Here is a 23,138-nt window from a genome sequence, read left to right as displayed (position 1 = left end):
AAAAATATTGAAACCAATGCGTTTTGCAAAAGCCACTAAAAAGGAAAGATTTATATTAAGTTTTTGGGGCCTTATTAGAATATTGGTCAACGTTTTCAAAAGTGGTTACACTTATTTAGGAGCCTAACTTTAAGCATTGGAGTTTGAAAATGGTAGCTATTGTGTTTAAAAATTATTATATTTAAAATCTAAATCCATTTTTTATATTGTCCTTTTTATATTGATAGATCGAGGGGCAGTGGAACAATGGAATGTACTCATTCTTCTAGTAACATGTTTTCCCAGAGACTCCCGCATATAGCTTTCACTCATAGTGCACAGTTTCTTTTGTATATTTTTTGCAATGAACATTTTTGTTTGACTAGTATTGGATCTCTAAGAACAGTGTTGTTTTATTGCAGGGTATCCAAGTAGTAACCAGGTCTTGCTTCTGTTGCGAAGTTGTGGTTCCTTGTTGCCTGAGGTCCCATTATGTGAAAGAACAGAACTAGCCCACATGATATGGTACAAGATGCAAGACTTGGGTATGTCTTTTCATATGTTTGACTACAATAAAGCATATACGTATTATAGCAGTATATTCTACTTGCTTTCTTGGAAACAAAAAGTAGAATGCATTTTAGTAATGTTAAATGCTGAATTGTTATGTTTTGCTGCAGGAATTTTTCTTTAAACTTTGGCAAATATAACCTTATATTTACCACCCAGATTTTTTGAGGCTAGAGACCTGTTCGCCATTCTGAGAGTTATACTGACATCTAGGGGTACTAACAGTGAACCTGAGGGTTTTTTTTCCTATTGCTTATATCAGATAGTTGCTTTTGTTTATTGTTATTGTGACAGATTCTAGTTCTTTAATATTGTAAACACTGAATCTTGTATTGCTAAATTATTAGTTATTAATTATTTGCCTCAACAGCTGGCAGTCCCAGTGTTCTAGTGTTAAAAGCTATATATAGCCAAATTGCTATTTCATTCTGATAATCACTAGAATGACCATTTATTATCCATTAATGTCCATCTTCTGAAACATATGCGTGATACCGTGTTCTTAAAAGTAGATATTGAGTAGGGGTTGAAGGAAGTCACGTCATTTTTCAGAATTTAGCAATTCATATATAGAATGCAGAATAACACACAGGATAGCATTGATGTTTCTGTACTCTGTATATTTAACATTTTAATTATAAATAAATGCACACTTTATAAAGTTACTCTGCTCTGTTAAGCAGTTGCAACATACACCACAGAGATGGATACAATTAATTGATTGTACCGTAGTGTCTTTTGCATAATAAAGTTGATATATAAAGAAATCCAAGGAATTTTCATGTAGCATTTAAAGATATTTAACTTGTTGAACTTGAAGCAAGCTGCTTTATTTCAATCACTTTGTAACATCTTGTTTAGGTGCCGTGTATGATGCAAGTCATTATAATGCTTTGCTTAAAGTCTACCTTCAAAATGAACATAAATTCTCTCCAACTGAATTCTTGTCCAAAATGGAGGAAGCTAAAGTGCAGCCCAATCGAGTAGGTACTACTTGATGGCATCCTTTCCCCCTTCTAATGCTACTATTGAATAAATCCAGACTCTTAATTTTTTATGTTTTTTTCTCAGGTTACATACCAAAGATTGATTGCGGTATATTGCAATGAGGGCGATATCGAAGGCGCTAGGTATTACTTTGCACTTAAGCATTTCTTTGCTGCAAGTGATTTAAATACATATGCTTCTCATCCCTCCTCCCCCCATTAATATAAAACCTACTTCAAGTTAATTTAAATTTTGGAGCAAAGAGGAGTCAGTTTAGTGTGTGTTCAAATGTGTTGCCTTCTCACAGGTGTAGAAGTAGTAGATTGTCTTGTCAGTTCCATGGTCATTGACAAAGAACATAAGATTATGAAGGAAGAGGTGTTACCATGCAGGAAAAGTGCTCAGCCACTGGGGAAGGAGCGTATATGTTTTTTTTCTCCCCCTGTATAGTGCTTGTTGCTAGCTGATCCATGTAATGTGAGTTCTTTTTAATTCCAGAAGGAATTGCCTTTGGTAAGTTGTGACAATGTAATTGCTGGGCACAAGAGGAATATACATGTATGGGAGTGAGAGGAAACTGATAAAACTTATAACTGATGTTAAACAGAATTATGTTTATATTTTAAATGACTAAGATACATAATTGGAGACCAGGTGGGGGAGGTAATGTCTTTTATTGGACCAGCTTTTGTTGGAAAAAGAGACAAACATCCAAGCTCTACAGAGTTCTTTCACCAACAGAAGTTTGTCTGATGAAACATATTACCTCTCCCACCTTGTCCCTATAATACTCTGGGACTCACAGGGGTACAAAAACACTGCAAACAACATAAGATACAACATTTCAGGAGTAACAGAATTGTTTAAATGGTTAACATTGTGTTCCACATCCCAAAATCTGATCACTCGAACGTATCTTTCTGTGTTCTACCTGATGATCTAGTGCTTACTGTGCAGCACAACCGTAGTTCACCAGTTTCTAAACAAGGAAAACATAACTGTAATTATTATTTTGTATCTTGCAGTAAGATTCTTGGATTTATGAAGACAAAAGAACTCCCAATCACCGAGGCAGTATTCAGTAGCCTTGTGACAGGCCATGCAAGAACTGGGTAACAATATACCAATGTTGTTTGTTTTTAAATCTTCTTCTACTTACCCTATACATTGTTAATTAGCTGACTCAACTGCATACATCACATACACGTGCTACAAAATGGGGGGCAACTACAATCATTGTGAATTACTGCATATAAAGACACTATTCATTCTGGAAAGATGTTTTCTCTTTAAATGTCTTTGTATTTATGTCTTAGACATTTACAGCTGTTATTAACTTAATACCGAGAAGTAAAAGGTCAGTTTTCAATCTAGACTTTGCCTTGGGCTTTATCTAAAATATTGAAAAAAACCCCAAAATTAGAGTTAATGTTATATTGGATGATCGTAATTAAATAGGGTTACCATATGTCCGGTTTTTCCCGGACATGTCTGGCTTTTTGGTAATCAAACCCCCTTCCGGGGGGAATTTCCAAAAAGTCGAACGTGTCGGGGAAAAATACTCCCTGGCTTACCTTAGAGCGGGCACCGGGAGCTGCTGTGCTCCCTGACTCCTGGGCTCTGTAAGAGCCAAGCGCTACCGGCTTCGGGCAGCTCCCATGCCTCCGGATTCTGTGCCGCCAGCCGGGTACTTCCCCTCCAGGGCTCCGGGGGCACGGGGGCTGCCCGAAGCCGGTAGCGCTCGGGCAGCTCGGCGCTTACAGAGCCCAGGAGTTCAGGGAGCACAGCAGCCGCTGGAGCCTGGGAGGGGAAGTGCCCGGCCGGGGGCGCAGGATCCGGAGGCATGGGGGATGCCCAAAGCCCAAGCGCTACCGGCTTCACGGTTTGCCGGGCAGCCTCCAGACCCTGTGCCCCCGGCTGGGCACTTCCCCTCCCAGGCTCCACCTGCGCTGGGGAAGCGCCGGCTGGGGGCGCAGGGTCTGGGGGCTGCCCGGCAAACCATGAAGCCGGTAGCGCTCGGGCAGCCCTTTTCGCATGGCTGGGAGGGAGGAGGGGGAATGCAGGTGCGTGGGGGCGGAGTTAGGGTGGGGACTTTGGGGAGGGGGCGGAGTTGGGGTGGGGAAAGGGCGGAGTTGGGGCGGGTCTGGGAAAGGGGCGGTGCCAGGGCCCCATGGAGTGTCCCCTTTTTTTATTTTTTAAATAAGGTAACCCTAAATTAAATCTATTGATATTTTTTTAAACATCTGCAGAGATATGGAGAATGCAGAAAATATCCTTTCAGTGATGAGGGATGCAGGAATTGAACCTGGTCCAGACACCTACTTAGCATTACTGAATGCATATGCCGAGAAGGGTGACATTAACAATGTTAAACAGGTATTAATATTTCATGTATAGGTAAAGCTTTTCCTAAAACTGTTTGTTTAAAATGGATTGTATGATCTGTTTAATATGAGCTGATTTATTTAATACTGAAATTCCCTTTTTTTTCCTCACACACAAAAATATACCAGTTGGTCTTCTAAAATAATTCCCTAGTGGTCAGCAGTAATTAAGTAGAATATTTTTTTTCAGCTGAATAATTGTGTATTTAATTAATTGAAACCTGTCTTGCTAATATTATACATTTTATAAAACTCTATTTTGTCTTTTTGATAGGTGCCTTTTATTGTACATTGTATATGTAGAAATGGTGAATAATGCTTGCTGATTCATTGTCTCATCATAAATGTAACTTTTTGAAAATCAGATGAAAAGAGTATTGCACAGTATTTTATTTTCATCAGTGGAAAGAGAACTTTTTTAGTGCTTGATCTTGCTCCCATTGAAGTCAATGAATTTTTGCCACTAAGACCCGATTTTTTATAAGAGCTCCATGGATTTAAACCTCCTGTGCTCAGAAGGAGCCCCGCTTATTTCAGTAGAGGTTACATCCTGGTGCAGGGGTCCACCCACATGGAGCTCCTTTGCAAAATTGGGGCTTTCGCTATCTGCTTATGTCATAAGGTCAATAAATAAATACTCCCCATGTAGGAGAAGGGGAGTAAGGACACTTACTGTAAGGCTAGGGTTTTGGTGTCAGGGAAAATAGAGGGGACTCAAGTGGGGGTGTGAACTGTAGGGAGGGGAATTTAATTTTTTCAACTTAAACCACAAAAACAAAACTCACCTCACTCCCACCCCCCAAACAATCAAACAAATTTAACTAATAAGATACATGTCATCACTCTTATCACTTTGGGCCAGATTCTGCAATCCTTTTTTCAGTAGTATTTGATGTTGCAAGTTTGAAACTAATGGCAATACTCAACAGCATAAGATATTACTGAGCAGGAAGAAAGGGTGTCAGAATCTGATCATTGTATATTGTATCACTCTCTCTTCACCCCCTTGCCCTCATCTTTACAATTTAAGCTCTATGGAGCAGAAACTGCATCTGTGCTTGTGTTTGGAAAATATGTAGCAAATTTGAGTGATACATCAATGTAAATACTTTTGGTTTTTTAATGTACTATGGTTGAGTCAGAGTGTAGACTTTTCATTAACATTACACTTATTCTCTGGTTTGTGGTTTTGACTTACAGATCCTGGAAAAGGTTGAGAAGATGGAAGGCTATTTTATGGACAGGGATTTGATGCAGGTTATTTTTACCCTTGCTAAGGCTGGATATCCTCAGTATGTCCAAGATATTTTGTCGCAGATGAGATGTGAAAGGGGATATATTCCAGGTAGTGCTTTGAGTCGTGTGTCCACAATCGGGTTACTGTAGCTGTGCTTTGAAATAGTACTGTTACTCAAGGTTAAGAAAGAATGCATTTTCAGTTGATTGCAATGAAAGAAAAAGATTTGTTACTTAGTGTGATATTGTGTATAAGGCTTTGTGAAATCCTACTGAGGCAAAATAATGCTGTGTGTTAATTAATTTTGTTTTCTAAAGATAGCAGATGTGGATTAGTCTGGGTCATATTTTAAAAACCTAAGGGTTTTCAGAATTTAAAAACAGATGTAAGTATTTTTGATAATTTTTTTGGTATTTGCATTACCACAAACTTCTAAAGTTTACTATTTGCCCTTAAATCCTTGATAATCTAGCATTTTTCTTAAAGAAAAAAACATTTTGTGTAACTTCTGTAGTGGCAGATATATAGGAATACAGTGAAGAGAGGCTATAAACATTGAATATGACTTTCTGTAACAATGGTTGGAGGCAATTTTGAATCCTGATATGTTACACCTATTTGACAGTACTTCTAGATATACTTCAATAGCCTTTCTCCATTAGCCTGTCTCAACAATTTGTCTTTCAGTTATAGTATTTGGGATGTTCCTGGACCACTATGAAGGTGATACTTCTAAAATATTTGGCATGAGTCTTTCAGTAGTAAAGGAGATGCTCATAGCACTATATAAACTATGCAAATAAAAAGTTTCAAATCTGAGATCTGTAGCAGTTAGTCCCACAAACAAACTATGTTATAAGATACTTGTAAAACAATTTCTGTTTTCTTTCCATAGATACAAAGACAGGGATCATGCTAATTTGATTTCTTTTGTAGTCTAATGCCAAAATAGTTTGTTCCAGACTCTTAATAAATATTGTCTTTGGTGTTTTAAATCTCTAGATGCAATGAACTTGTCTCTGACTTTGATAACTCAAGGTTTGGAAGATACAGCTTTCCAAGTTCTCAAAACATTTCCTACCTCACCATCTGAAAATCACAGTGAAAGCAGTATGGACACTGGTAACTTCTTCTTACGACACTGTGTAACTATGGATAAGGTATGCAAGATGTTATCGTTTTATCAGATTTACAACTGTATGGTTGGTAAGCTTAAGGGAGTTATGAAAATGTGGAAATTGTAGTTTTGTTCATGCACTTATTGTTAGAGTAAAGATGGAATGCATTAAGGTAATCACTTTAATATTTCACCTACCAATTTACACAGTAAGTGGAATGTTTTATGAGCAAAAACGCTTGTTGGTGTCTGTAATAACTGCTTTATGGGTATAAGAAGGATCTTTTCTTTAATTGCTAGAAAGGAGTTCAGAAATTGAGAAGCATTATGTGTTCATTACAATTTATTATTATAGAAATTAATTCTTAAATTTCTTTCCAGCCCTTGAGCAAGCTGAAACAGTTCTGTGATGAGTTAAAAGAAGCCAATATGCACTCAAGTCCCCTCCAGTTTACTTTGTATTGTGCGTTGGAGTCTAAAAAAGCAGGTACTTACTTATTTGCTTATTTTAAGCATCAGTTTATTTAAACTATACTGTCGTTGTCTTATTAATAGTCAATTGCCTTGTGCATGTTTTCAGCTTTGGCAATTAACCTGATGAAGACAATGAAAGAGGAAGGTTTGCCTCTCAGACCTCACTATTTCTGGCCACTGCTTGTTGTGTATCGGAAGGAGAAGAACGTTCAAGGTTAGCTTTCTGATACATAGTTCTGTTGCCTTATTCATAACTGAATGTACAGATTGACATTTAAACCCTATCTAGAAATGTGCTTGAAGGTGAGTGGAGGCCCGACGGTGTGTAATTCTTGCCATCACAAACATTTCTACAATTTTTTTCAGAAATGCTTTTCACTCATTTCCCATTTAATTGTGACGCAGTCTTGTTAGTTTAAATAAAGAATTCAGTTTTTAATAGAAAGCAGAGTGAAAAACACTATATGAATGGGATTTTTAACTCTTTGGATTCCTGGCTCCACAAAGGTTCTTTGCTGCTCTATATCCCATACAGTAGTTCTCTGATCTTTCTCTCTTGGAGAGACTTATGGAAGTAAGGTTGTATGGTAATGAGTCACTGTAAAAGCCGAATCTTTCTTTTTTGACCATTTTTTTTTATTTCTATTCACTGATAAGTTAAATGTGAGCTAACTTACAATAATAAGAGAGGCAAGAAAACTTCCATTGCTGAATGAGTGATCATGACCTGACAGCATACTGATTGAAGGACAGAAATGTTCAATCTTTTGGATTCTTAAGTAGGCTTAAGCATTTAGCACGCTTTCCCTGTTACACATGGGGATGTCTATAGGATATGAATAAGAATTGAACAAATATTAAATTTTAGAGTACAGTATCTAATTCTTTGGTTTGCGTTATTGGTAATTCAGAAAGAGTGGTCTCATAAAAAGATGCTTTTAACAGAAGTACTTCCCCCTTGGGAAACAAAAAACTGTCTTTTTCATCTTATCTCACAGTATAATGTGCTTTAGAATGAGATGCAGAGTTGTTAGTGTGACACTGGGTGACAAACAAAATGCACAAACAAAAAAAAAAGTGCTTTTAGCAGACTGTTCATATTGCAATTTTATTTTAAATATACAGTCACATTCCAGTTTGGAAGAAATGCTGAAACAAGTATTCCCTAATTGTTTCTGGCTATAAAAGTGTCTCAATCCTTTTTAGAAAAGCCTTTATGAAAACAATATTCAGTTTTTATTAACTCTTTAGCTCCATGCTGGTGCTAGAGTACACGGCAAGTTGCCCTCCGACACACACTTTCTGAATACTGGAAAGTTTTCACGATCGCATAAAAACTCTTGAAACCTACTAAACAGGGCAGGGCTACTATATAATTCTAGTTACTCCTGCTCAAAACTGTCATCCATACTTGTGTACATGTGTATTTTGATCAGTTAATACTGCTGTGTTGCTTTATCAAAACTTGGCTCTACCTACATAATAGCAAAATATGCTAGAAGTATGCTGTATTGCAAAGGCTCCTGCATATTTCTAGAGCCTTACTAGGTTGTTGTACCTAATTGTTGTGAGAAGAGTAACTTTTGTGATCTGAGGTGTCTTGGCTTAATTTGAAATTGTAGAGTCTTCAAAAATCTGCAATACTTTTACTTGGCTGTCAGTAAGAACTGATAGTAAGTATTAGAATGAAGTCATGCCTTTTCTGCCCACAAAGACATCCGAGGGTAACTTCCTTGTGGTCCTGTGGTAATAGTGTGCATTCACAAAGTTATTTTGTGAACTCAAATTAGCATCTCGTCCTTCACAGTTATGAGTTCTTAAGTTTAGGGTGAAGATTCCGTGTATGTGCTTATAACAGCCAGTATGTGATGTGGAAGCAGAGAAAGAACTGACAGGAAGGGGATTGCAATGCATGACAGAGATAACATTGTTAGCAAGTGTCAGGCTAACTGTAATCCTAATAACGCGAGATTTGGAGAAGCGAGGATTGTGTGAGGCGAGTGGGAAAGAACTGTGTGAGAAGTTGTTGCGACCTTGTGTAGATAATGTGTAGATAACATGGAATGTAGACGAAGAGTCTACGTAGGTCATTCTGATACCTTGTTTTTCTCACTTATGTATAAACAAAATGCAGCTGTTGCTTTTCATTGTCTGTAACAAAAGGTATAAATGCTTGTTGTAAGTGTTTACCTGTTGAGAGACCTGCCTAGGAGGGGGAGATCCTGTGTCCTAGTACACTCTCTCCCTCTATGCAATTGATAGAGAGAGAATAAAGTATCTGACTTTGCTGTACCCAACTAAAAGAGTGAGAACTATGTTATTCTCCGACAGTGAGTAAACTCAGAACTCTTAAAGTTAAACTTCAAATTAAAGGAAGACTGTTGACCGTTCCCTTCGGCACTGAATTATCAATATATTTGCTGTAGATAGGTGGAATAAATGTTCTTGCCCTTTGCCATGTGAAATCTCCCCTGCATTCAGATTTTTTTTTGGGGGGGGGAGAGGGAGGGAATAAGAGAGATTCAACATTATATTAGCTTGGTTTTTTTACATGTGAGGAGAAGTATTAAAAAAAAATGGATATTCGTTTTTGATAGACAATAGGGAAAGTAGTAGTGCTGAAAAGAATCTAAAGGTGACAGTGGACAGTAAATTAGCTGAGTTCTCAGTGTTTCCTAGGAGCAAAAATTAATTGGGATATATCAAATAAAGGTGGATATAGAGTACAACATCTCATACCACAGTGGAGATAATGGTTCTATTCTCCACAGTAGTCTGATGTGGCATACCGCATACACTTCTGGGCAGCTATCTCCATATCAGAAAAGTATTGACAAATTTGATAGAATTTGGAGAAGAGGCAAAACATATTGAGAGGATGGACTTTGAGGGAGGTTAAAAGTTAAATAACTTGGAGAAGAAAGAGGTGGTGTGTATTATAACTGCCTACCAGTATTTGAAGGGTGTAAATGCCAAAGGGGGAAAGGAATTATATAGGGTGGCCCAAGGGGTTATAACTAGTAGAAGGAAAATAAAAAACTGAACATTGGGGAGAACATCTTATTGCTGACATTAATTATTCTACGGACTAGTCTTCCAAAGAAAGTGAGGGACGCCCCATTGTTTGAGTCATATAAAACTAGAGTGGACAAATGGTTGGATATGCTGTAGACAACTGTCTGGATTACAAGAGTGAGTAGCAGATTTCTACAATTTCATTAAATATGCCCCTTACAGATTAGACATGTTTTTATTTTGTGTGCTGATAAAGCTAAAAGCAAGTTCAGGCTTTTTATTTTAATATTTTCCTATGGTTAAGTAAATGCAAAGTTAGACTTTTTCAAGAAAAGGGTATGCTGCGAGGGTTTAAAAAAAAAAAAAAAGAGGGAGGACTGCAAATATAAAGAGCATTGGGACACACTGTGTCAATAGACCATACAATAAAAATCTTTGGAAGTGGAGGATGGTTTTGGGTGATGTTTTGCTTATATCAAAGTTGTATAGCCGTGTTAGGTTTTTGCTTAGCATCATTTAGCCAGTTTATTGAAGCTGATTTTTAAAAATACTTAGCTGTGCTTTTTATTTTTGCTTTTTATAGAACACTGCAGTATCACCTCAACAGTTACTTACAAAATATAGTATGCAAGGTTCCCTTTGCTAGTAGAGAATATTTTCAGTTTTCACATTGACCCAGTATAAAAAAGCCCAATAAATGTGATAAATACAATGTGATTTTTTTGGTTTCCTTGAGGTGGGTAATGGTGTTCCCCAGGAAAAGTTGAAAATACTACTTTAAAATATTTGTCAGACTTTTTTGTCTTTAAGGTATATTACTCCACTAGAAATTTTTTGAGTGCACCTTTAAGTTCAAATTTTGACTGTACATTCAGCAGCATTACACCATTCTCCTGAATATAGCCTCATCTTTCAAAATGAAAACTCCATTATTTGATATCTGACTTAAATAAATGCGTAAGTCCATTTTCAGCTGCCCTTACTTGTGCAGGATTGTACCTACCTCAACAAGAAGTTTCATTGATTTCAGTGGGGCTACTTGAGGAATAAGGTACTGCTCAGTGTGAGAATAAGTGGTAGAATCTGTCCCTTAGTAGAAGAAGAGCTGGTTTCAGCCAGATGTGAGGAGGGGAACAGAAGCTGTGGCTCTATCCACTCTCTGTGCCTCTCCATCCTCTCAGGCAGTTCCTACTAGCTCAATCATATGAATTAGGGAGAGAACAGAAGCTGGACACCCAGTGTCTGAACCAGGGATAGGCAACCTATGGCATGCGTGCCAAAGGCGGCACGCGAGCTGATTTTCAGTGGCATTCACACTTCCCGGGTCCTGGCCACTGGTCCAGGGGGCTCTGCATTTTAATTTATTTTTAAATGAAGCTTCTTAAACATTTTATAAACCTTATTTACTTTACATACAACAATAATTTAGTTATATATTGTAGACTTACAGAAAGAGACCTTCTAAAAACGTTAATATGGATTACTGGCACGCGAAACCTTATATTAGAGTGAATAAATGAAGACTCTGCACACCACTCCTGAAAGGTTGCCGACCCCGGTCTGAACCCAGGAGCCCAAGGGCCCTGTAAGATCAGGCATAGAAATGGTTGGAGGCGTCTTACTCCTCTGCACAGCTATGTGAGACCAACAAACAATTTTGTCTAGGGAGTATGGTTTTTTTGTTTGTTTTTGTTTTTAAAAGGGGGTGGGTATTTAAAACTTGTTTTAGACATAACTTTCACTGTTGCAGAATCTCCATTTAGGGCACAGGGTTCTTTCTTCAGTGTGTTCTGCCATTTTGCTGCCATTTCCAAGAGGGTTTGATTCTCCAAAGTAGAGCTTGAAAAATTACCAATTGGGGGGGGGAAGAGGCGCACTTTCAGAATAGTGTAAAGCAGCAAGTCCCCTAAACTTAATAGAGAGAGCGCTTTTTTTAATGGATAAAAACTGGTTCAGTTAATCTTCTACAGCAGATTGTCCATATGTTGAATAGTTTCCTGTTTAACATTAATTCTTAATAAAACATGATTTTTATTTGCTTATTTATTGTGATTTTCCCCCCTACACTCCCCAGTAATTTAGAAATAATGATTAGGATATATGTTAAAGTGTGCTGGAATTTTTGTTTAATAACATTCATCCTGTTTCAGTTGGGACAGTTAAAACCCACCAGACTTATTCTGAAGAATAAGACTTGCCAGGAGTAAGTCTGATTGACTTCTATGCATTGTTTGTACACAATATATTACGAAGATTATATATGTAAATTGTGTCTCAACGGTCTATTTATGGGCCAGTCCTGAGGCAGAGGAGTGGAATGATCTAGCATGCTTTTGGGCACATCCAAATAATGAACAGAAATATCAATAACTTGCTATATTTCACTGAGTTTGATTGCATTGTAAATGTGCATTCTGTCTTAAATAAAACATATACATTCAAATTTGTTATATTTTAAATGCATTAATTTTAAATTAGAACATCAGCCTATTTTAAATAGTGAAATTATATTTAAAATCTCAATTGAAAATTTTTTTTTTAAAACCATGCTCACTTTTTATTATGTGAGCTTCAAGACACCTCGGTGTTCAAATGCTTATGCAAGTGCTTAACTATGAGTATGTGAGTAGACTTGTAGACTTCACTGGAGCTACTTACCTGTTTAAAGTTAAGTGAGTGTAATTTTTTTTGAAGATTGGGGACTCAAAATGTTTACTAAAAAGGATTACGAAAAATGAAAGATCTTTAAACTAATTTGCGGTTCACTTTATAGGCTGTCTGACTTTTGCATTTTTCTCAATTTAGGAAATTAAAACCAACTAGCCCACTTTCATTTATAGTAAGTTTCTAGTAATTCATTTTCATATTTTCAGGAATCTCAAAAATACTCAGAGGAATCTTACGTAGAAAAGGGATTTTTTTTAAATAAAATGTGTGTGTAATTTAGTAAAATCAAGAAATTTTCTTGGCTTTTTCTTTTTTTACTAGGTTCTTAAAGCCTAAATTTTGGGCAAACTTTGACATGACAGCATCCTTCTAAATGTTTTTTGCACGGTCTCTTAACAAAAGTTATCCATTTAAGAAACTCAGTCAGAAAACTAAGAGCATTCTTTCTTAACAAATGTTGCTTACACACACACAAGCTTCTTTATGAAGAACATGTTCACTGTAAAAGACTTCTTTTGGGACAATGCAATAAAATGACTTTTTTGTATTAGCCAGTTTCCATCTTACTAAACACATATGATTGCATTCTGTGTCTCTTGACTTCTGGCTGTTTTTATGCCCATTGCTTAGGTTTGAGAGATAAAAGGCTGAACAGCACTGGTATCCTTGTGATGTCCAAAGAAATTCTAAAGGCAGCCATAAGATGCAAAAATACTGGTCTTAATGTATTTGCTTTTGATTGACACATTTTAAAGTGTTATGTGAGTGACAGTATCTTGTAACTTCATATTGAGAAAACATTAATATACACCTCTACCCGATGTAACGCGACCCGATATAACACGAATTTGGATATAACGCGGTAAAGCAGTGCTCCTGGGGGGCCGGGCTGCGCGCTCCGGCAGATCAAAGCAAGTTCGATATAACACGGTTTCACCTATAACGTAGTAAGATTTTTTTTGGCTCCCGAGGACAGCGTTATATCTGGGTAGAGGTGTGCTAATTAATAAAGCTGTGTGTCATGGAACAAAACTTAAAAACGTAAAACTGTGGACTACTTTTGTGATGATAAATTAGTGGTTTTCTGGTTTTTGCTGTGCAAATATTGACTTGACAGCGAAAGCTTTTAAAGAAAACCAAATGAAAATGAATAATCTTCATTTTCCGAAATAGGGAAGATGAGACATATTTTGGATTTTTAAAAACTGGGGCAGGGAGGGGGAAGTGGGAGAACTTCATGAGAGTGAGTGTTAAAACCACTAATAGCGACCAGACATAGGGCAACAGATACCATGGAAGCTTTCTCACACCTTTTTGCCAGTTAACCTTAACCTTCATCTGCAGCACCCTAGTCTAATACTTACGCTTCCTTGTCTCTGCTCAAGAATTGTGCCAAACTGAGTGGTGGTTTTGTGACAGATGTCTACTAGGGATTTGGGAGAGCCCAATAAACTCATTTTCCACTCTGACCTAAATAAGAATTTGAACCCAAGTCTGCAGCTAGAGTACATAATTCACTGTGGTAGGTAGCTCCCTGTTGAAAACATCTATTTCTTGTAATAGTTGACTTGAACTATTACAATGGAACAGTCTTTCTGAAAAGTAACATTACCTGGGCTCTATATTAACATTTTCTACATCTTGCAAACATAAAATGGAAAGTTGGTGTCAAGATCTGAAAGGTATCAAGCAAGATTTACTGTAATTAATTCTTTGTTCATAATTTTGCAGATTCTCAGCCAAAATCAGACAGAGTTTTGTTTAAGGCAGACTTGAGCAGATGATGCGACTTTAATTTAGTGTGACTTGCCTGCATGTATTTTTAAGTGCTCAAAGGGAATTCACATTTGATTATTTGCACCATAGTGCACTGCATAAAATATTCATGGAAGTGTCACTTTTCCATAGGTGGCACTCCGGGGCAAAGACAGGGTCTTTTGGAAACTTTACATTTTTAAAGTAACAAATATGAGAGGCAAGTTGAAAAAAACATATGCTGCTTGGATCTGGTGTCCTGCAGCATCTGACAAATCATTTTTTGCCAGCAAAAATTCCAATACCTGGATAGTTTGTGACATGAATCAGAGTTAGCTAACTAGGTCTGATATAATGAAATTCAGGAAGATCTTGCGAATTTGAAATAAAAGCCTTTAAAGCACTGAAATGCCCTTGTTAGAATAAATGCTGAGTGTGGTAAAGATTTCAAAATTCAATGGAATAATATTAGTTTTTTTTATTACTGTATTGTTTGTATAATACCAGCAGTATTTCTCTGTTTAGAAAAAAAAAAAAAAAAAAAGAACAGCTGATGTATTGGTGTAATAGCTGTGTGGTCAATTTTAAGAAAATGTTTAATGTTTCTTAAAATTTACTTTTTACTATATTTAGCTTGTGTTGGTATTGTTATATTTTCAAATAGATGTCTATGCTGAAAATTTAGAACTTGATCTTGTGAGGTGCTGAGAGCCTCATGCAAGTGCAGAGCGATTTCAGTGGGTGTTGTGGGAACTTCGCACCTTGCAAAATTTAGCCCATTATCTGTGTACAAACTAGACAAACTCACTAGGATGCCTAAGCACCCAATTTGAACACGTAAATATTTATTCAGTCTTATGCAAGGTTAGATACCTGTTTTGAAAGCCTGGACCTTAGCAGTAGAGTTGGGCACGAGAACCAAGCTAAGTGTGTTTCTTAACACACGATCACAAATGTCTTGAAGCTGGTTATATGCATTTATTTATGCAGTTCAAATTAGTTTCCGTATTCAGCGCATCAGATATTATGGACATCTTCAGTGTACGGTCTTAAAATATTTATAACGAAGTAAAAATAGTAAATTGAGCAACAATTCTGGGCTGGCATCTCATCTAGGTATAGGTGCTAGTTCTTTAATTATAATCCCAATAAAGCAGTTCATCTTCACTAAACCAAAAGTATGCTTTACTAACACCACAGATGCAGGGTGAACTAAGAGTTTTCAGTCTTTGTTAGTTTACTATGGAATAAGATAGACATAAACCATTTTTAGCTATTTTTGATTTCAGAATTAAGAACTTGATTATTGAAGTAAAAAAAAAAAAATGCCCTGCTTTTGTGCAGCAGGAACTAGAGAGGGGGAAAAATGTACTGAATAAGCATGGAGATTAATATTTATATCTTTCCTTTTATAAAAAGAATTGAGCTTTTAGTTATCTGAAATTGTTCAGCATTCTGTACACTTTCTAATATTGCTTCTTTAGGTACTATTGGGGTCCTTAAAGCAATGCATGAGCTGGGGGTGGAACCTGATGTGGAAACATACACAAACTATGTTTTGACAAATTTTGATGACATTCAGACTTTTCGTGCTCTGCTACAGGTAAGTTTAAATGAACAATTTTATATATCGCTATGTTATGGCCCAATTCTGCAGCTGCTCAGTGTGTAGGACTCTCATTGACTCCAGTGGTGTTCTGGGGCATGCAGTTGCCACACAGAGAAGCCCATTAATTGTTCTATGGACTATTTTTTTTAAAGTTATTTTCCATTGTTTGCCCACCTTTTCCTCTTCCCCGTTCACCAAAGAGGATCTTAAAATCGCTATACCATGTGATGTTTTTCAGTAATGCACATTTCTGGAAATAAAAGATTAAGTAATACCATGTAGCTGATTCAGTAGCTTTATTTTATTATTTTCCAATTATGCAAAAACTTTGGGTTTTAGTTCTTTTTCCCAGGAATTTTCTTTCCTACTGGTGGTGGTGCATGCTCAGTCTTTGTAGAAGGATTGTACCTTTAGTGGTAAAGAGTGGCTCCTCTGGCCAGCTAATTAGTAGCACCGATGGGCTTTCGGAAGCTTGTCATTCTGTCCTCTTGACAAGAAGAATGGTGTCTACAATTTGGGGCTCCAAAGTATTTGTAGAAAGGGGACGTTGTTCAGCGGAGACATGGGGAGGGCAGTGTTTAAAAATATTGCTGAGTATCAGGTTCCAGGTGTGTGTAGTGTAATGCTTTTTATCCATAGGAAAATGGCTGTCCATTTGAAACTGAAGGACTCTCTGTAGCAGAATTAAGACATGAAGCAATATATGGAACACTGGAAAATGTTTTAACATTATGTAAGTATCTTCAATGTATTTAGTACATGTCTTTTTAACAGATGCCGATATGGAGTACTTAAGTTGATGTGTGTCTGTAAATATTCAGACATGCATTTTAAGGGTGATTTAGATAGTGGTTGGGGTTGTTATGAAGTTTGTACCATATGGGGGCATTGTGGCATTTGTGGAATGGATCTCAAGGATATCTTCTGAAGCTGCCAGTTTTTGGCAATGGGTTTTTTACATTTATTATAAACTGCTTTTTTAATATGAACATGCCTCATGGGCTTTGCATACATGTTTTTTATTCCTTCATATTACATTTATAAAAAAAATTATAAATGTGGTACAAAAATGGCAAAGTGGTATTTAGGTTAATTTTATGTCCTCATCAGTCCCTCTGTCAATAGGAGCTGCAAGTATATAACTAATGAGATAAGCAGGCCCTAGTTTTACAGTAGTGCACGTAAAGTTTTTTTTAAGGACCTGATTTTTGTCAGAAGACTTTGCAGTACTCAATAGGCCCTAATCCTGCATAGATTAACACCCACACACACTCCTTTATTAAATTAAAATCAGTGACGTGCTTAAATCTTTGCAGGATTGGCACCAAGATAGTTTTCTTTAGTTTGTCTAGTGTACTATTTAAATGTATCACTCAAAAACAGATTAAATAAAACTAAGGTTTAGTACATCGCTTTGGCTCCAATTTAGAGATTTATAAAACAAGATAGAAAAATTTCTGATATATTTTTAATTCAAATGGCAAATTTTAAAGCAAACATCCTTCTGCAGCTTGCCTATATCCTGCAGCATTGTGCAACTATATGAAAATTTGAAAGTAAAACTAACTAGAAATAAAGGTGGAACATAATAGTCTATTTTCATTGTCTAATGTAAAAAACCCATAAATAACTAAGAAGTGAATCAAAGGTTTAAAACTTTCAGGTTTTAAATCTAATTTGGTATTAGTTAAGTTTTTGACTAGTATCCTTGTAAAATTAAAGATCGACAGTATTTTGTTTAAGTTTATTTAATGTGTAATGCTTATATAGTTGCAACATTGCTAACCTGATTATTTATGGTACTTCTTTAATATATGTACTTATCTTGTAAACAATTATGGATTCTATAAAATTCACTCTGAATTCTGCTATCTTTTGTTCCTGTTACCCCAGTCAGTAACACCATGAAAATATAATACTTAGCTGTTCTTTCAGACAACAGAGTAGTAGTGCCTGGCTGGAGCAATGGTAGCTCTGCTGGAAATGAAACATTTTGTAAAGTTTCTGTTACTTGAAAAGCAAGACTAAGTGTCCTTTATTTTTTGACTTTGGCTAGAGTGATCAACTTTTAGTATATCCAGTAACGGTGGTTTTGTATTGTCACTCTTGATGTAGTTTTAAATAGTAGATTATTTAGCCAGAGACAAATTCATTACATGAGCAACCATCTTTTGTAGTAGTATTCCATATACTAAGGTTTGTAATTGAAGAAAGCATGCAGATGTTTACCTTGCAAACATTAATTTAAAAGGAAATTACTTTTGTAAAATTAATGTTGGCCCAATGTTCATTAATGCCAGTTAATCTCGTCAGTGCCCAAAAAATAAGGCACAGACAGTAAACCGTATAAATTTGTTAATGCAATTTTATAGGGAAAAAACTGATTGTCTCACCAGTGCAGTCAGTGGAGGTGAAGCATTAATGTTGGCTGCTATCAAGGTCTATTGATTCTGCTTCTTATCCCCTATAATGTATAGATTTCTGTTACTGACAAAATGAGAACTGTGAAGCATCAGTTGAGGAATCTGGGCGCATAAGGCAGCATAGACGAGAGCTATTTTCCCCTTTATCATGCCATTCCATTCCACTTCATTGTCAGCTTCTTTTGATTTTCTCAGACTTGTTTGTTGCTAAGGAAACCAGGTTGCCGATTGTCAGCAGCAGCTGAGCATATTGAGGTTTTATGCTGGTCTTTTTTTGAGCAGAAAGTTTAATATGCCACTGGAAAAATGTTTTTTGCTTGGGGATTTTGTAAAATCAACTGTAAAGGTTCTCTTAAAAACTAAACAAACATTTCAGATTTTGGATTGTGTGTGTGTGTAATAATTTCTGCTCAGGTCAGCAATCCTCTTTTCACATCTTCTACCTACCTATATCATATAGCCCTTCTGATAATGACACCCTAGCCCTCATTGAACAGCAGTGATTCATTCAGCTTTGCATGGGGTTAATTTAATTATAATGTCAACCCTACACCATTCGAATAGGTTATTAAAAAAAAAAAAACACACATATAAGACAGCATGTATTGGAAAACTGAACTTGCTTCATATGAAGTCTAAATGCATCATTGCGGTTCCGTGATTGCAGGGGTGTTATGCTGGAGTGGGAACCAACATTCTGGAAAGATTGAAATGCAGAAGTGCTCAGCTAGGGACTCGGAAAACAAGGGGTTATGGGGAATAAATTTTAGAATTTTTTAAATGAGCTTTAAGGGATACTTAATTTCACAATTTTCCTTGAATTTTTCACCTCATATTGATAAAAGTAACCCTTAAGATTGATACAGCCGAATGTTATTAAAGCAAAAGTATTTTTCTATGTCACATTCTGTTGATTTACTTAGGGCTTGTCTATACTTACGCGCTGGTTCGGCAGCAGGCAATCGAACTTCTGGGTTCGATTTATCGCGTCTTGTCTGGACGCGATAAATCGAACCCAGAAGTGCTCCCTGTCGACTCCGGTAATCCTGCTTGGCGCGAGGAGTACGCAGAGTCGACCGGGAAGCCTGCCTGCCACGTCTGGACCGCGGTAAGTTCGAATGGGGGGGGGGGGGGCAGGTTTAGTGTAGACCAGGCCTTAGTTAATTGGATGGCACTTGAGAGATAATCAGTTTCACTGTTTTCCTGTATTGTGGGTATTTAGTTTCCCTTGTTTGTGGGTAATTTACTCAGGAACAGTGGAAAGAGAAAAAAATTAAAAAATAAGAAAATGTGATTGTAAAACCACCAGTATTTGGCAAGCATACTTTAGGACCTGAAACAATTTTTAACTTGTGTAAAATGTACTGACTTTCAAGCCATTTCCCCTGGAGCTTGTGTTCTCTTTTGTAATGAATGCCACAATCCAAATTTTTTTAATCTTGTTGCATTTTTTCCCAAGAGTGCTAACTTCTATAACGCTTGGGCGTATCTTCCCTATATTATCTTGTGTACAGGACTAACATGTAAATTGTTAGAATTAATGAGATTTAACTGAGTTGAAATCTCACGGTCACTTATGGAAGAGTAGACTTTGAAAAGATGGCAAATTCAAACAGAAATACCTTTTTCGCATAAGATGTAATGAGGCCACAGAACTTATTGCGCCAGGATACCGATGAGTCTGAAAACTTAACAAGATTCAAAATGGATTGGATGTTTATGGGTAACAAGAATATCCAGAGTTGTCAAATAACGGCCATAAGAAGAAAACATTTGGATGGTGTCTTAAACATATAATACTTTTCAGGTCTTAGGTCTTGTCTACACTACAGAATTTTGTCAACTCAAGTTATGCTGATAATCAGAAAACAGTATAATTACATAGTTTGTGCATGTTCACTCTATGCTCCTTCTGTCGGCAGAGCATGTTCAGAAAATCGACCATTGTGGGCTGCGGTAACGCAAGTGTGCAGGGCCATTAATCGCATCCTGCTATGAAGGACTGTGAGTTTTGGCAGTGTGCGTGAAATAGTGGATGGCTTTGTGGCAATGGGATTTCCTAACTGCAGAGGGGTGATAGATGGCACGCATATTCCAATTTTGGCCCCGGACCATCTTGCGACAGAGTACATCAATAGAAAGGGGTACTTCTCTAAGATATTGCAAGTGCTTGTGGAATGCGATGTGGTTTGGGAAGGTGCATGACACATGCATCTTCAGGAACACTGGCCTGTACAGAAAGCTCCAAGCAGAGACTTTGTTTCCAGACCAGAAGATTCCAGTGGGGGGGATGTTGAAATGCCTATAGTGTTCCTTGGGGAGATCCAGCGTACCCCTTACTCCCATGGCTCATGAAGCCTTACACGGGAAATCTGGACAGCAGTAAGGAACACTTCAATAATAGGCTGAGCAAGTGCAGAATGACCGTGGAATGTACCTTTGGCAAATTAAAAGCACGCTGGTGCTGCCTTTATGGCAGGTTATACCTAAATGAGGAAAGCATTCCATAGTCATAGCAGCCTGCCTTGTGAGGCTAAGGGTGAAAAGTTTCCCCGGAGTGGATCAAGGAGGCGGATCACCTGGCTGCTGAATTTGAACAACCAGATACCAGGCAGTTAGAGGGGCACAACAAGGGACTATTTGAATCAGGGAGGCTTTGAGGCAACATTTTGATAATGAGCACCAGTTACATGTTTTTCTATACAGCACTCTGCCATGCTTTGTTAACTTGCCACCTTGCATGAAAATTGTGATGATTCCTGACCGGGATTTGTAGTCAACAAATTATCAAACTGCCACTATGTATTACTGACAGCAGCAACCACCATGTGTAGGAGACAAATGAGGACTGCTTATCTTTCAGAGATTTTATTTTTGTTAAACCAATTAACAATACACACAAAAGGCTTGATAGGAAGGGAGATAAGAGTGCAGAGTAGTGTAGTCTCTCATACCTGTGTGTAAGTTCTGCTATCATTTTGGAAGCTGTCAGAAGGGGTGGAGTGAACTGGGTAATGAGATGTTCCGAAGAGGTTGCAAGAAATGTGTGGGAGGAGTTTTGGGAGGGCAAGAAAAGCAGTTCTGTATTGGTTCTGTATTGGTTGTGGGGATGGGGTTGGGGAAGAGAGCATGCATGTGTTCTGCCTGGAGCATGAGTAGGGACGTCAACATCTTTGTTTGCTCCTCCATCACTTTTCTCATCCGTTCCTGGACCTTTACGATGTGCTCCTCGCTCTCCTTTTTGTCCTTCAGGATCTCCCTCCGCTCCCTGCATTCTTTTTTTTCGGCTTCTGAGGATTGGAAAACCTCTCGGAATATGTCATCCTTGCTCCATCTTGGTCTTTTCCTTACCTGATGAAGGCGCTTTGCTGGTGTGTAGGGGGTTCCTATGAAGGACACATCTACGAAAGCACAAGCAGCAGTACAGAGCAACATGATTGTTAGTTCATGCACAGCATTGAATCATTATAGTAACACGCACCTCTTTTAACACACAAATCACTTTATCACTCCCTTTGCAAGCCCACCTCTCAGCAAATGTCCTAAACATGGTGAGTTCGGCATTGGGCATTCAAGATGGGGCAAACAGCATTAAGTGTGTGCTTGTTTGTTTATTTGTTTTTTTTTTTTTTTTTAAGGGGATCAGTGCAGGTGACTAGAGACAGGATTGTAAATTCTGCCCCTATTTTCTGCGGGAGTCATTGAAGCCGATATCTGACTCCTGAGGGGTATGCAAGGGTGCATCTCCTGCTTGCTTGTGGGTTCAGACCCAGTGCCTATGCTGCTCACCTGTGTGCTGCTTTGGTCCCTGCATAAGTAATTGCCAAGTGGAGCAGGAAAGTTTCCTACAATGGGGGAAGGAACAAAGCAGCTCTGCCATGGAACCTTTAGCAGAGGATTGGCGAGTACCTCCAGGAAAGTTTCCTTGAAATCTCAGTGTGCATTAACACACTGTTCCGCTGCACTGCTTAGCTGCAGAGGGGAATGTGGAGCACACTCAAACATAGCTAGTCTGGTACATTTCTATCCCTTCACCCACTTCTACAATATACAGAGCAAAGGACAGCTCTGCCTCATATAACTCAGCAGCATCAACTCAAAAAGTTCACTTACCAGGGCTCTTCTCTCCTTCATCGTGCGCATCACAGACAGAGTGCTGGGGCTGACTAGACTCTTCTGGAGTGGAAAAGAGATCCTGGCTCACCATGTCACTGGATGACCCTGCTGTGTTTGCCATGTCGTCCTCCAACTCGACTTTCTCATCCACGACTTTGTCTTCGGGATTAGGTCCACTATTCACCGCCTCCAACCTCGCTGAAGTATCCCTGGGGCTCTTGGTGGTGGAGGTGGGGTTGCTGCCAAGGATGGCGTCCATCTTAAAGAAGTGGCAGGTCTTCGGCACAGCACAAGAGTGATGGTTTGCCTCCCTTGCTTTTTGGTACACCTGCCTCAGCTCCTTTTTCTTTGCGCTGCATTGCTGCATGTCCCATTCATAGCCCTTATCCAACAAGTCATGAGAAATCTGCCTGTAGTTATCAAAATTCCTACAGCTGGAACAGAGATGGGACTGCACAGCCTCCTTTCCCCATATAGTCAGCAGATCCAACAGCTCCGGTGTGCTCTAAGTGGGAGAGTGTTTGCTGCATGGAGCCGCCATGCTGGGAAGGTGTGATGCCGAGCTAACAGGAAGTGGAATTTCAAAAATTCCCAGACCTTTGAAGAGGGAAGGGCAGATGCCTGTGTGTCCGGGTGCAGGGCAGTGGAGTTCAAACTGCTGACCAGAGTGGTCAGGTTGACATTGTGGGATACCTTCTGGAGGCCATTTACAGCGATATAACCAAGCGCGGTTTCTACACTGACACTGTGTCAATATGACTTTGCAAAAAGCTCTCTGCCTCTCGTCGATGTGGTTTTATTTTGT

The 23,138-nt window shown here is 38.1% G+C and overlaps 1 protein-coding gene across 2 annotated transcripts in view; it reads left to right on the top strand.

Moving 5' to 3' along the window:
- LRPPRC (leucine rich pentatricopeptide repeat containing) overlaps positions 1–23,138 on the top strand; it is a 163,134-nt gene that overhangs the window by 20,867 nt on the left and 119,129 nt on the right. For both annotated transcript variants that reach the window (XM_005296109.5, XM_065589551.1), the window contains 11 exons: positions 402–524; positions 1,411–1,532; positions 1,621–1,679; positions 2,562–2,648; positions 3,786–3,912; positions 5,121–5,265; positions 6,160–6,317; positions 6,656–6,761; positions 6,855–6,962; positions 15,670–15,788; positions 16,434–16,527. In XM_005296109.5, the coding sequence (XP_005296166.2) occupies positions 402–524; positions 1,411–1,532; positions 1,621–1,679; positions 2,562–2,648; positions 3,786–3,912; positions 5,121–5,265; positions 6,160–6,317; positions 6,656–6,761; positions 6,855–6,962; positions 15,670–15,788; positions 16,434–16,527 (1,248 nt within the window). The remainder of the gene's footprint in view (positions 1–401; positions 525–1,410; positions 1,533–1,620; positions 1,680–2,561; positions 2,649–3,785; positions 3,913–5,120; positions 5,266–6,159; positions 6,318–6,655; positions 6,762–6,854; positions 6,963–15,669; positions 15,789–16,433; positions 16,528–23,138) is intronic.

Source organism: Chrysemys picta, chromosome 3, assembly GCF_011386835.1.
Source record: "Chrysemys picta bellii isolate R12L10 chromosome 3, ASM1138683v2, whole genome shotgun sequence".
Taxonomy (NCBI): domain Eukaryota; kingdom Metazoa; phylum Chordata; order Testudines; family Emydidae; genus Chrysemys; species Chrysemys picta.
The sequence above is the reverse complement of the archived record's forward strand: the minus strand, read 5'-3'. Positions and strand labels throughout refer to the sequence as shown.